Genomic DNA, 12,279 nt, shown 5'->3' on the forward strand with positions numbered 1-12,279 from the left:
AGCCTGAAGCTACAAACTAAAACAGTTACATTCAAGAAGAGATAAATTTATGCTACAACCGGATTCCTAATACTAGGTAGGGATGGTAGGGGTAATGTTCTAGTGGGCTTAACTTGTGAGCAGAAAACTCTAAAACGGATGGGCAGAGAAAGGTGCAAGCCACCTTGCAAAGGGACATAAGTCACCAACTCTGAAAAAGTTAAGTTTATGCCCCGCTGCTCAGCTCTCCTCCCATCGCTGCCATTTGATACCACGTAAAAGTGTTCCTTTACTGGGACGCCAGGGTGGCTCAGTCGGTTAAGCATCCGGCTTCGGCTCAGGTCATGATCTTGTGGTTTGTGAGTTCCAGCCCCATGACGAGCCCCAAGACGAGCCCCACGATGAGCCCCGCATCCAGCCCTGCATCCAGCTCTGCATCCAGCCCTGCATCCAGCCCTGCATCCAGCCCTGCGTCCAGCCCCACGTTGAGCCTCCCATGGAGCTCCATGCTGACAGCTTGGAGCCTGCTTCAGATTCTGTGTCTCCCTTTTTCTGTGTTCCTCCCCCACTCACACACTGTCTCTTTGTCTCAAAAATAAAGATTAAAAAAAGAGAGAGTGTGTGTGTGTGTTCCTTTACCTTTACCTTTGTAAGTTTCCTTGAAATCAGAGAATGCAAATTTGCAGACCTTGAGCCCAATGTAGTAAAAAAAAAAAAAAAAAAAATGTGTTTTAAAAAAAAATCAACTTGAATGAGTTGTGTGACAGTTGGAAATTGGGAAATTTGGCATAAAATTCTGGATATGGGCTTTAAGAAAAGTTAAATTTAGCAACAGTGACCTGTTATTGTCACATGGTAACCATTATCTGCAGAAGAGCGATGCTCATTTTAGATGGCACAGGCTCGCCAATTTGCCGCAGTCCTCACTCAGCCCATGTGCTCATTTGGATTTCCACTTCTGGCAGCTGTATACATTCCTGAGGCTTTCAGGTCTGGGAGTGATTTATAAACCTGGTCTTCAAGCCCTGAGCTGCCTAGGATAAAAGTCTCCCCTGATACAAAAACTTATTCAAAGCAACAGTTCCTAAATAATTCTGATAAAGACAGACCTGCGTCAGAACCATAAACATGCTCAAAGACATGCTGGGCGAACAGAGAGCACTGCCTTTCTGAAAATCAGGGGCACCATGGGCAGACAGCTAGAATGAAGAACCTTCGAAGACTGGGGCATCCTATGGGACACTCTCAGGCTAGTGTTTGGAACTTAGTAGGAGGTTAATAAATATTTGTTTCTATCTTCCTAAGAGCAGATGCAGAGCACAGCAAGGAGGAAATGGAGCCAGAATAGTGTAATGCAATGCACAAAAGCACAGCATGCCAAGAGAGAAGGAGGGAGGAGGTAATTGCAGCCTAGAGAGCAGTAGCAGCAACAGAACAAGCCTGGAGAAGTTAGAATGACAGGGCCAAGTACTATAATAACAGGGGACTGCATAACTATGGCATGATTCCGATAGATCTTTGCTAGTAACACTTCTACATGGTAAGTAGAAGCATAGAGTCCACAGATGAAGGTAACATTAATCAAAAAAATTCAGACAGAAATTCACATCAAAACACTAGTGAGAAGACATTTAACCCATTAGTGAAGGATTGTTGGTTTAAAGTAAAACAGAATGTATATTTAAAAATACAGAGAATTTATAAAATGTGCAGAATAGCTGTATTCAGTTGAAGTATAGAATTTCTGTACTTAGCTGAAACAAGTTAATGGTTTCAGTTTTGTGTGTGTGTGTTTGGCTTACCAACGGTGTAGCTATAGTTATTTATTTCTAAAGCCTCAATTTAAAAAATCAGTTAATAACTGAAGTAAAATTTTCTGAAGCATCATGTAACTGTAGTAATAACGTGTCAGAGAATGTTAGGCAAAGGGTGCCAAATGGCAGAGTGGAAGGTGATAGATGTGATTATTTTTTTTCTAGCCCTTTCTTAGGGTCACGGCTAATCAGTCATTGTTTATACACAAGGTAGCTTTTGCAGTATTTATTTCTTTAAATATTTAGCAGACTTGGGAGGCAGTGACTGGCAATAATATGCAGTTTCCAGCATGTTACCAGGGCTTAATAAATGGTAAAACAATAAAATCCTGCATGATGAAAAACAGCAGTGAGTACATCTATTATACCCCAAACCATATTAAAGCCATAGCATAGTGCATTGTCTACATTATGGTAATAAAGGAACATTTATATTCACTAAAAAGTTCACCCAGGTAAGTTCCTCTTAAATTTCTTAGGGTAGTGAAAGAAGGTATGAGAAAAGTGGATCGAGTATGGATTAAAAAAAAAAAAAGTAAAAAACCCAAAAACCAACCCCCTTTTTTTTTTTTTTTAATCCTGTGGAACTTTGCTGACCACAAACAGGGTAGCTATACCCTATACACTGGCAGGGTGCTCCAAGTGCTTTCAAAACTCAAAACTCCCTCTAATCCAGCACCAATTAGCAAAACCCTCCAGATTTCTAGATACCTCCAAGCTTTGAAAGACTTGATTTTGGAAGAGAAGGAGGCGCCCAGGTGCGTGTGTTACAGATGTACGCCGCTACACAATGGCACCGAGAAAGCAAATGCTCTCTAACTCCGAGAGGAAGTTCTTTTTTTACATCTAAGGAAACCCGGGACTGCTAGGCTAGGCTTGGGAACCTCGAGGACTGCGTTTCCGGGATCCTGTGCAGTTTTCAGCAGCTAGAGAACTGGGTTGCAAGGGCTGAGAACCCCGTGCTGTAAGTTTGGGGAAGGAAGCGAGAGAAAAAAAATAGAGCTGCTCCTTTAAGAACTTCCTTTCCCTTTTACTCTATGTTTACATAACACGGGGGCCGATCCACCGCGGGGCCCGAGGGGGGCGGGAGAGGGTGCTGGCCGCCCCACGCGCCGGAGGGAGGGGGCGCGGGGAGGGCGGGGGGCAGCGCGGCCTCGGGCGGAGGGCCGGGCGGTTCCCACCTGCCCGCGCGCCGGCGGGGCGGCTCAGCGGTCCTGCCCCCGCCCCTCCCCCGCCCGCTGCCCCCGCCCCTCCCGCGCTGGCTTTCTCCCTCCCTCCTTCCCTGGCGGGGCTCCGGCGGCGGCGGCGGCGCTTGGCGCGGGCAGGTCCCCCTGCTGCCCGGTCCCATTTGTTGCCGAGTCCTGCTCGGAGCGGCGGCGGCGAGCGGAGCTCCGGGGAGCCCGGCGGGGCAGCCGCACAGCCACGACGGAGCAGCCGCGGGACTGGCCGCCCCGCGCCCCCTTCGCCGCCGTGCCCTTCCCCGGCGCGCTCACCCCGTTCTCAGGATGGGATTGTAGCGGCGGCGCGGACTCCGCGGGGATCGCGGCGGAGGAGGCGGCGGCGGCGGCCGATCGGGGCTCCATGTTTTCCCCCGGCCAGGAGGAGCACTGCGCCCCCAATAAGGAGCCCGTGAAATATGGGGAGCTGGTAGTACTAGGGTGAGTCCCGAGATCTCCGAGGCGGCGGGCGGCGAGCGCTCGGGGCTGGGTGACTGCCGGGCGCCCGCATCTCCGAGCGGGGCCAGGAGGACGGCTCGGGCGCTCTCTGGGGACGGCTGGGGCGCCGGGGGCGGCTCAGGGGCCCGGGCGGCAGGCGCCCGGGGAGCGGTGCTCCCCATCAGCGCGCGCGGGGCGCTGCAGAGACCACCGAGACGCGCCTTCCCGGCGGAGGACGGCGGCAGCCGAGGAAGTGGCGGAGCGGGGCCGGCCCCGGGAAGGGAGGGACTGTGGCGACACCGCGCCCCGCGAGGCGCAGCGTTCAGGGACCAAGTCCCGGTCCGTACCGCGGGGGACCCCAGCTCGACTTCCCCGCGCGTCCTGGGTCGGGGAGGGCCGCTAGGGACCGGGCCAAGGCGCCACCGTCGCAGGCACCTCGCGGTGTCGGAGGAGACCCCCCAGTTGGCGAAGCTGAAAGGCCGGTGGAGCCCGGTCCCCGGGACCCCTCTGCCCCGGGGGACTGTGGTCTCGGGTCCCGGAACTCGGAGCGCGGCGCTACGGGCTTGGCTGCCGCGGGCAGCGAGATCTGTGGGGTGGGCGTCCGCGGGTAGCGCTTTGCATATTGTTATGGTGACCGCCGCGGGTAGCCGCAGCCGGGGGCTGTGAACTGTCTGTGACCTGGGCGGGCAGGCCGGCCCTCCGCTTTCCCAGCCGCCAGTGTCCGGGGGTTGGGGGGGCAGGGACGAGGCTGCGCCTGCCGGGGCCCCGGGGCGCGGGGCCGCATCCCCTCCGTCCCGGGCCGCGGCCTCGCTGATGTGCTCCTGGCGGCGTGGAGCTCGCCCGCCTCGGCTCCCTCTCCGCTTGTGAAAACCACATTTTGAAGATAGTAATTATCCACAATCGTTAAACGGCAGCAATTAGAGACTTCATCTACTTCCTGAGTTTCCTTGTGACATTTCTATTGTTTACCCTTAATAAGCCGGGAGAGAGGCTTCGTAGGATTAAAGCAGGATAAAGTGGGCAGTGAAAGGGGAGCAGAATGGGGAGGAGGGAAGTGCAGGAAACTCGGGAGAGGAAGCAACTTGGATTTAATATTTAGGAGGAGAAAGGATTATTTTCTCCTTTGGATGTGTCACTCCTGGGAACCGCGCTTTTGTCCTCTCTCTTGAAAGACCTGTGTTCAGACCGTCATCTGTGCTGATAGGTAGGCTTCTCACACATATGAGGAGCCACGGGTATGGAAAAACTCAGGGAACTCTGAAAAACGTGTTTTGATAACTGAATGCCTTGAAGTAAGTGTGGGCTTAAAAATAATTTTGAAGAGAATTTTTAAGAGAAGCTTCCAGACACAGTACAGCTGGAAGTTGTCTATTCCTCCTCACTTTGTTGCTACAGTTGCTACAGTACTAAGTGGAATAATATTGGAAATCTCATTACCTATTGTGAAGTTTGCAGATAAGCGGTTTTTGTCACCTGCATCTGAATTGTGCTGAAAAGACAGATGTCAGGGTTCACTGGAAGGAGGGCGGAATGAGGGAGAAAGCAGGAGGTTAGCTGGTCTTATGTAACTTCAGCCCAACCTAATTTTGTGGAGTTTGATTTTGTTTGTGTGTCTGGCTTCAAAGCATGTTTAACATACTCTGTGAACCTGACAGGAAAGATTAACTTATGCCAGAACTTTATTTCATTATTTCCTTTTGAGGAAATCATTGTTGAGATGTTTCAGAGAAGCAGCGTGTGAGTGGGCCTGGAGAGGTTTTGTGTTTCTAGCTGGAAGTGCAGGGCATTCCAAAGCCGTGGAAAGGATTTATACCCAGGATTGTCTTGGTATCATAGGCTTACTCTAAAGTAGGCTATGTAAATGCATTACTCATTGCATGTGCTTTGTCCCTGACTAATGGTTTTCTGGGAGACACTAAGTATGACATAGTTGGCACTTGAATAGTTTGGACCAGACGCTCGGCAGTTATATGTGCACCTATTATGTGCCAGCACTGCTTAGGCATTGAGGATCCAGCAGTGAACAAGGAGCTTTCATTTTAGTGTGGAGGGACAGGGTAAGCAGAAACAAACGAGTAAACAAATAGGTAATAAATGGCAATGTCAGGTGTTGCCAAATTTTCAACAGAAGGAGGTTAACTTAGGGAATGTCTGCCCCAGGTAGGTATTGCTTTCTTTAGCTAGGGGGTCAGGGCAGGTCTCTCTGAGGAAGTGAAATGTGAGTTGACATCAGACTACTGAGAAGATACTGGTCAGGTTTTTGAATACTTGAGAAGAATTGTTCTTTTCTTTTTTTCCTTCTTGCTTGCTTTCTTTCTTCCTAACTTCCTTCCTCCCTCCCTTCCTTCCTCCCTTCCTTCATGCCTGCTTGCTTGCTTTCTTTCTTCCTAACTTCCTTCCTTCCTTCGTGACTGCCTGCTTGCTTGTTTTCTTTTCTTTTCTTTTCTCTTCTTTTTTCTTTTCTTTTCTTTTCTTTTCTTTTCTTTTCTTTTCTTTTCTTTTCTTTTCTCTTTTGTTTCTTCCTTCTTTCTTTCTTTCTTTCTTTCTTTCTTTCTTTCTTTCTTTCTTTCTTTCTTTCTTTCTTTCTTTCTTTCTTTCTGAGTAGATTTCTGACTCTCTAGAAATATTAAGTACATTGAAGAATGCTGGGGAAATAGTGAGTAGTAGGTAGACTTTAACGAGACCCTTACTTGGCTCAGTCGGTTAAGTGTTTGACTTCAGCTCAGGTCATGATCTTGCAGTTTTTGAGTTCGAGCCCCACATCAGGCTCTGTGCTGGCAGCTTGGAACCTGGAGCCAGCTTCTGATTCTGTGTCTCCCTCTCTCTCGGCCCCTCTACTGCTCACGCTCTGTCCCTCTCTGTCTCAAAAATAAACATTAAAAAAAAAAAGAGAGAGACCCTTACTAATTCATATCCTATCCATTGGATTCAAGACAGTCCCCTCTTCAAACAACAATAACAATCAAACATCAACTTTGCATATCTGATCATCTGGGATGTAAATATTGGTAAAGAATTTCTAGTAGGTTTTCTTATTGATAAAATTAGTGTTGATGTCTAAAAATGACCAATATTGTTATTGATAGAAGCTTTTGCCTATAAAACACAGTGCTTTTTTTTTTTTTTTAAGCTGTTGTGTAACTACCTTTTTGTTTTCCTCTAAATTTCTCCTTTTTTCTTTTCTCTTTTAAATTTCATGGTAAAATGTTAGTGAGAAATCCTGGCAAGCAGACTGAAGAACTATATATATGTATATATGTGTATGTCTATATATGTGTATACTTATATATGTATGTGTGAAGAGGTTTATATGTATAGCTATTTGCATATAGCTATATGTCTAAATCCATATGCAAATATGGGTCTTTTCACATACTGTACAGTACTAAGAGAATTGCCAGGTAGTTAGGATGTTAGTTGGGTCATCACCTTTTTGGTGGATTAATGGAATTTCCTTCTTTCTTGATTCCAGCCAATGAATGTGTCATGCCACAATCCCTTGTTGTGCCCATTACATAATTCAGAGTAGAGAAAATGACTAGTCTACCCGTCAGGTCTTTCTTGCTATTCCTTTTAAACCTAAGTTGGGGAAGTGTGTCTGGATTTGAGAGTGTAGTGGAGAGAGCATAAAGGTACAGTCAGGAGACCTGGATTGAATCTCTGCTTTCTTGCCAACCAGCGTTGTGACTTTGGATTAGTCTTCTACCTTCTCTGTCTAAAGTGATAATGAAACATGATTGGATTAGGTGATCTTTATAAGGGCCCTTCCTGGTGTATACCCTGTAATACTGTTCCTTGGTTTAATGTGGAAAATGCATAGTTAACATTCTGTGTGTTAATTTTGAATATTCTTAAGGTGATGGTGCTAGAATTCTAATGGGAACTGACTTTAAATAGCAGAAAAGACCAACGCTGTGATTACTTTTTTTGAAGTAGATATGTGCAAAACAGGGTTTTTAAAAAAGGTGGTAATGGTATTCGTATATTTGGCTCATTGGTGTTTGATTATATGTTAAGACATTCAGATGTGGTACGACTTTCTGTTCCAAACTTAAGCAAGGCAATAATGTTTTGAAATTAATCTAAATAGGCTACAAAAGCCAGCATAAGGAAGAGATAATCCGAAGATAGGATTTTAGACCTGGAAGGGACCTGCGAGGTCATGGTGTGTGTTTAGCCCTTTTATTTTACTAACGAAAAAGAAACTGAGGCTCCAGAAAGGAAGGAGATTTGTTCAAGTTCACGATTGAGCTGGATCACTGCACTGCCGGGTCACTGTTTTCCCACTTCAAGGCAGACTCCAGCAGTGCTGTCAGTTTCTCAAAGCTTCAGATTTTTTGTAACTTGCATGGGGGAAGCTGAATCCCTTTCCGGATTCAGTTTGAAGCGTGCAGCTCTCTTGCTGACTCAGGACCCATCATGGTTTTTTGGAAAAATATTGCACAGTTGAATGGATAATATGTTTTCCCAGGCTTTATTTTTAATTTGATGCTTCACCAGATATATTTTTATTGGCTCTCTCAAACCCAACCAAGGGGTTTTAGGGTCCTTCAGGAAGCCCTTGAACTTGGATGGGGGCGGGATGCATCTCTATTTTCACTATAGTCAGATTGAAATTTAGCATTTCATGAGTACAGGCAACAAATAGAACTGCTGCTAGATTTGTTATTTGGTGCATTAATACAGAACTGCATACATTATCGTCTCATAACTTAAAACTGTCTTGATAACTAAGTATAATTATTTTCACTTGTAGTCCTTTGTATTTTATTTTACGCAATTAAACCATTTTTCTGAGAAGGGCTCAGTAGGTTTTACCAGACTGCCAAAGGGATCCTTGGCACCTAAATGGGTAAAAACCTCTACAAATGTGTACTTCTAAACATGACTGAAAATGAAGTATTTGAATGGCAACTGATCAAGGTCTTCAAAAGGCTAAAAGGTCAGGGATGGGTGGGGGGACCTGCCTTTTTTCCTTTGGATGGCGCAACATTCTGTCAGATAAGACAAAGCACACTGTTGCTTGAACAGTTTATGGTCTTTGTTTTTTTTAAACAAGCAGCTCCAGATTTCTATATGCTGTTTGTGTTTTAACTTTGGCACTTTGCCTTGACTACCCCTCCCTTCGGTAGTAATAAGAAACCTTAAAATATACCCTAATACTTTTCCTTTTCTCGTCCCCCTCTCTAATTTGGGCCCAAAGACTTCAAACGCTAGTATCCTTTATAAAGTTAAAGGTCTTTTTGTTTTTCATAAATAAAACAAAATCTTTACTGCCACTCAGCGTGTGGGGTGATCTGAAGAGCTCAGATCTGTTCGTGTGGATGGAGTGTCTAATTCTGTAGGCTATTAAGGGTCATGATGTTACTAGCTTTGGGTTGCTATATTTTGCTTTACTAACTTTAGCCTTGTTTGGAGTATGTGGCTGTCTGTGTGGTTTCTCGTCTGGCTCTCTCAGATTTATTTCTCTTTTTAACACATCCAGATTGACACCTTTGTTAGGACTTCGCATTTTTGGTTGTATTTCATCATGTGATCAATATTTGGGGATGCTTTATATAAACAGAAATAAAACCAGGCTGATCGAGAGCCCAGCAACTTTACCAAACATATTTTGTCCAAGAGGTAAAACACAAATGCACAAAACACCAAAAAGCCAAAAACATAGCAGTTGCCAATTTTGAGGGAGACCAGTATTGTCACGCTGGTGCAGTGAGTTTGTATCGCTGTGCAGGGATCAGCAACACAGCCTCCTGGAAGTAAGCGTGTGGGGCTGTGGGCTGGCTTTTGACTGGAGACAACAGCAACTTGGTGGACCTCATTGGTACCGGAGAAAAATAACTGAAAAGGAATTTTTAACGTCGTTTGCTTTAAAGAAAGGTTTCTCCTGGGGCGTGCAGAACCTATTTTATAGAGAACGGTGAGGGTAAGAATGAGGCAGTTATAAGTTCTTACTGAGTGTATTGTCATTTCAGCTTCTGGAAAATAAAATGATAAGAGCAGAAAGTGCTTCATGTTTCGTAGCTTTGTCTTAATCAGCTATTCTCAACCACTGCCTCAAACCACTTCATTTGTGATGATCAGTTTTGAGTTATGTGTCCAGTAACTTATGACAAGTAATAGAGTGTTGATGTTTCAAATGACTCTGAGATGTCTCTTTAATAATGCCATTTTTTTTACCCACTTGCATTCTGATACGTTTTCTCAAATGGGAGAGAAAAGGGGTGGAGCTACATGGGGCAAGCCAGGAATTTATTCATTCAACAAATATTTATTGGGTGTCTTCTCTTCCAGGCACAGGGGAGTGAGACAGGGCGATCACGTTCCCTGCCCTCGTGAACTGCTGTCTTACTCTTGTCACAGCTCCTTAGTGAGCAGCCATTGCCAATATGTTGTTCATTTATTTAGCCTACGAGTATTTGAGCATCTACTCGTGTGGGATGCCGTGCTTGGCACTAGGGGATGCACTGATGAATGAGACTGGTACAGTTCCTGCTACTTTGGAGCCTGTAGTCCCGTCAGAGACATAGAAGGCAGTCTGCAGAGCACAGGGTCACCTAACACTGTGCCGGAGGAGGAGAGCATGGCCAGGAGGAGGGATGAGGGAAAGAATGCTCTAGGCACTGCAAACTAGGATTGGAAGACCCAGAGGTGAAGTGTGCATGCTCCTATAAGGAAAGGGGAAAGCCCTGCATAACCACAAAGAGTGGTTGACTGAAATCACAGGTGAGGCTGGGGGCAGGCAGTTATTGGACTTAGTCAATAACTGGGTCCTTGGAAAGATTTTGGGCCTTATCCTAAGGGCATGGGAGCCGGTAGCAGGGTTTTCAGCTCTGAAAGGGGAGAGTGGAGAAGGCACTTTCACAAAGGGGGGATGCGGCCTTGGGAGAGGGAAAAGGAGGTGCAGGGAAGAGCGGACTCCAATGTAAGCCAGCTGGCAGCTGTTTGGGTTCTAGATTCTGGTTCCTGTCCCTTGTGAGACCCAGTTGCACCCCCTGCCCAGAGCTCTGTGTGTTTGGCTCTTCGTTCAGTGTCGAAAGTTCTGATGGGGAACCCGCACTGCCCTAGCCCTGCCGCAGACCGAAGCCGAAGCTGGGGAGATAGAGGACACCCGGGCAGTGGGGAGCTTACCTTTTAGTGGGAGGGGTGGGCCCTGTGCAGGAGCCAGCAGACACATAGCTAAAACATGCCATTTCAAAGGGTGCTATGGGGAAAAGAAAGCGGGAGAAGGGGGAAGAGAGTGAGCAGGTTGGCATAGGGGACTAGCAGGGTGAAGAGCTAGGGATAAGGCCCTTGGAGGCCCTTGGAGGCTGAATAATCAGCAAGGGCTTTTCTGAGAAAATAATCCCGAGTCCTCTGAGAGCACCCACATTTTTCAATTTTTATTTACTGTTTTCTGTTTAAGCCACCCTGGGTGGGTTCCTGTCTTATAGCCAAAGCATTCCGAGTATTATATTAGCTAAGGATGCAGAGTACATAAACAGACTACCAAAGGGAAAATAGAAGTGAAAACAAATATAAGGACATGTGTCTAACATCCCTAGACACAAACGCGGTTCAGTCCACTGTGCTGTTGCCGTGTGCCCAGACTGGTGATGGCGTTCCACTAGTGTTCGTTGAAATTACCTGGCTTTCCCTTAAAGTTTGCCCCTGGAGGGCGGAGACCCCCACCTCTGCCTGCCTTGGAGTGCCAGGCACACCTTTTCAGGTGTATGCTAGGTACTTACCCGGTACCTGGAAGGAGTGGATTTCCGTGACATCTCCAGTGCCCTGCTCACTTGGCACAGAGGAGTCCCGGGGCTCAGGGAAGGATTTTGGATTTGGAAGGAACACTGCAGTTCTGTAGCACAGCTGCACTTGTGTAAACAACCCTCCCAACCGTAAGGGCCCACAATAAAGGCTCCCTGCAATACTAAACACCCACTTTACTGACATCAGATATTCCATTTCAACTTTTGTTTGTTTCTCTTTCTGTCAGTCACCTAACAGTCATTTTGTCACCTGCAGAAAGTTCTGCCTTGAAGGGAAGCAGGCCATCTGTTCTGATTCCCCCAGCTGCTCTGAGCTGCATTGCAGTGCGCCGTGGTGGCGTTGAAAGGCTGTGGTCATTAGTGCCTGTTAATGATGGCTGGCAGCACTATGGAATACAAGCCTCTCGGACGACAAACCTAATAAATATGCATCGGGGGTATTTTTCAGCGTCAGGTTTAAGACTACTGCAAGTCGTTCTTGATCGAGGTTTTATTTCCAGCCATCCACATAATGCATCTCACTCTCAAACATTTAACTGTTCGTTCCCTGCTTTTGTGCTCACGCAGGATCTCCTTTTAGGATAAGAATCTTTATTTCAAGCTTTGTACTTCCGTTCTAATTGGTGCTAGCCTAACAAAATCCAACCAAAGTAGGCAGTTGTGTGTTTGGCTTCTGAACTGTTGGGGTAAAACTGCTGTTTACTATTACCAGGGGCCCCTGCTCTTTTCCCATCCATACCTGGAATTCTTGTGCTTCCTGCTATGTGGTTAGAGAGCACTCTTCACAATCAGAACTTGTGAGGGGTAAGCAGTTAGGATTTCTGGAGCACTTGATTGATAAACTGATTACCTTGAGGAGGGGCCATAGACACAAAAGAGTGTGTTTCACACCAGATCCCGGAAAATTGCACAGACCAGGTCTGTGCGGTAGTACATTAGGTTACACTACCATTTGGGTGCTTTCGTTAGTACATGCCCATGGATAGAATTCAGAATTGGAATCTGTACTTTTGTTTTTTGTTTTTTTTTGGTAAAGATTAGTCTTTATTTTTGAGAGAGAGAGAGACAGAGACAGAGAGG

The 12,279-nt window shown here is 46.4% G+C and overlaps 1 protein-coding gene across 1 annotated transcript in view; it reads left to right on the forward strand.

Annotated features, from left to right (window-relative positions):
* Positions 1 to 2,900: 2,900 nt before the first annotated feature.
* The window catches only part of PELI2 (pellino E3 ubiquitin protein ligase family member 2), a 203,253-nt gene continuing 193,874 nt past the window's right edge, over positions 2,901 to 12,279 (forward strand). Inside the window, exon 1 of the mRNA XM_045451060.1 lies at positions 2,901 to 3,451. Coding sequence (XP_045307016.1) covers positions 3,375 to 3,451 — 77 coding nt within the window. The 5' untranslated portion in view covers positions 2,901 to 3,374. The remainder of the gene's footprint in view (positions 3,452 to 12,279) is intronic.

The sequence above is a fragment of the Leopardus geoffroyi genome, chromosome B3, assembly GCF_018350155.1.
Source record: "Leopardus geoffroyi isolate Oge1 chromosome B3, O.geoffroyi_Oge1_pat1.0, whole genome shotgun sequence".
Lineage (NCBI taxonomy): Eukaryota > Metazoa > Chordata > Mammalia > Carnivora > Felidae > Leopardus > Leopardus geoffroyi.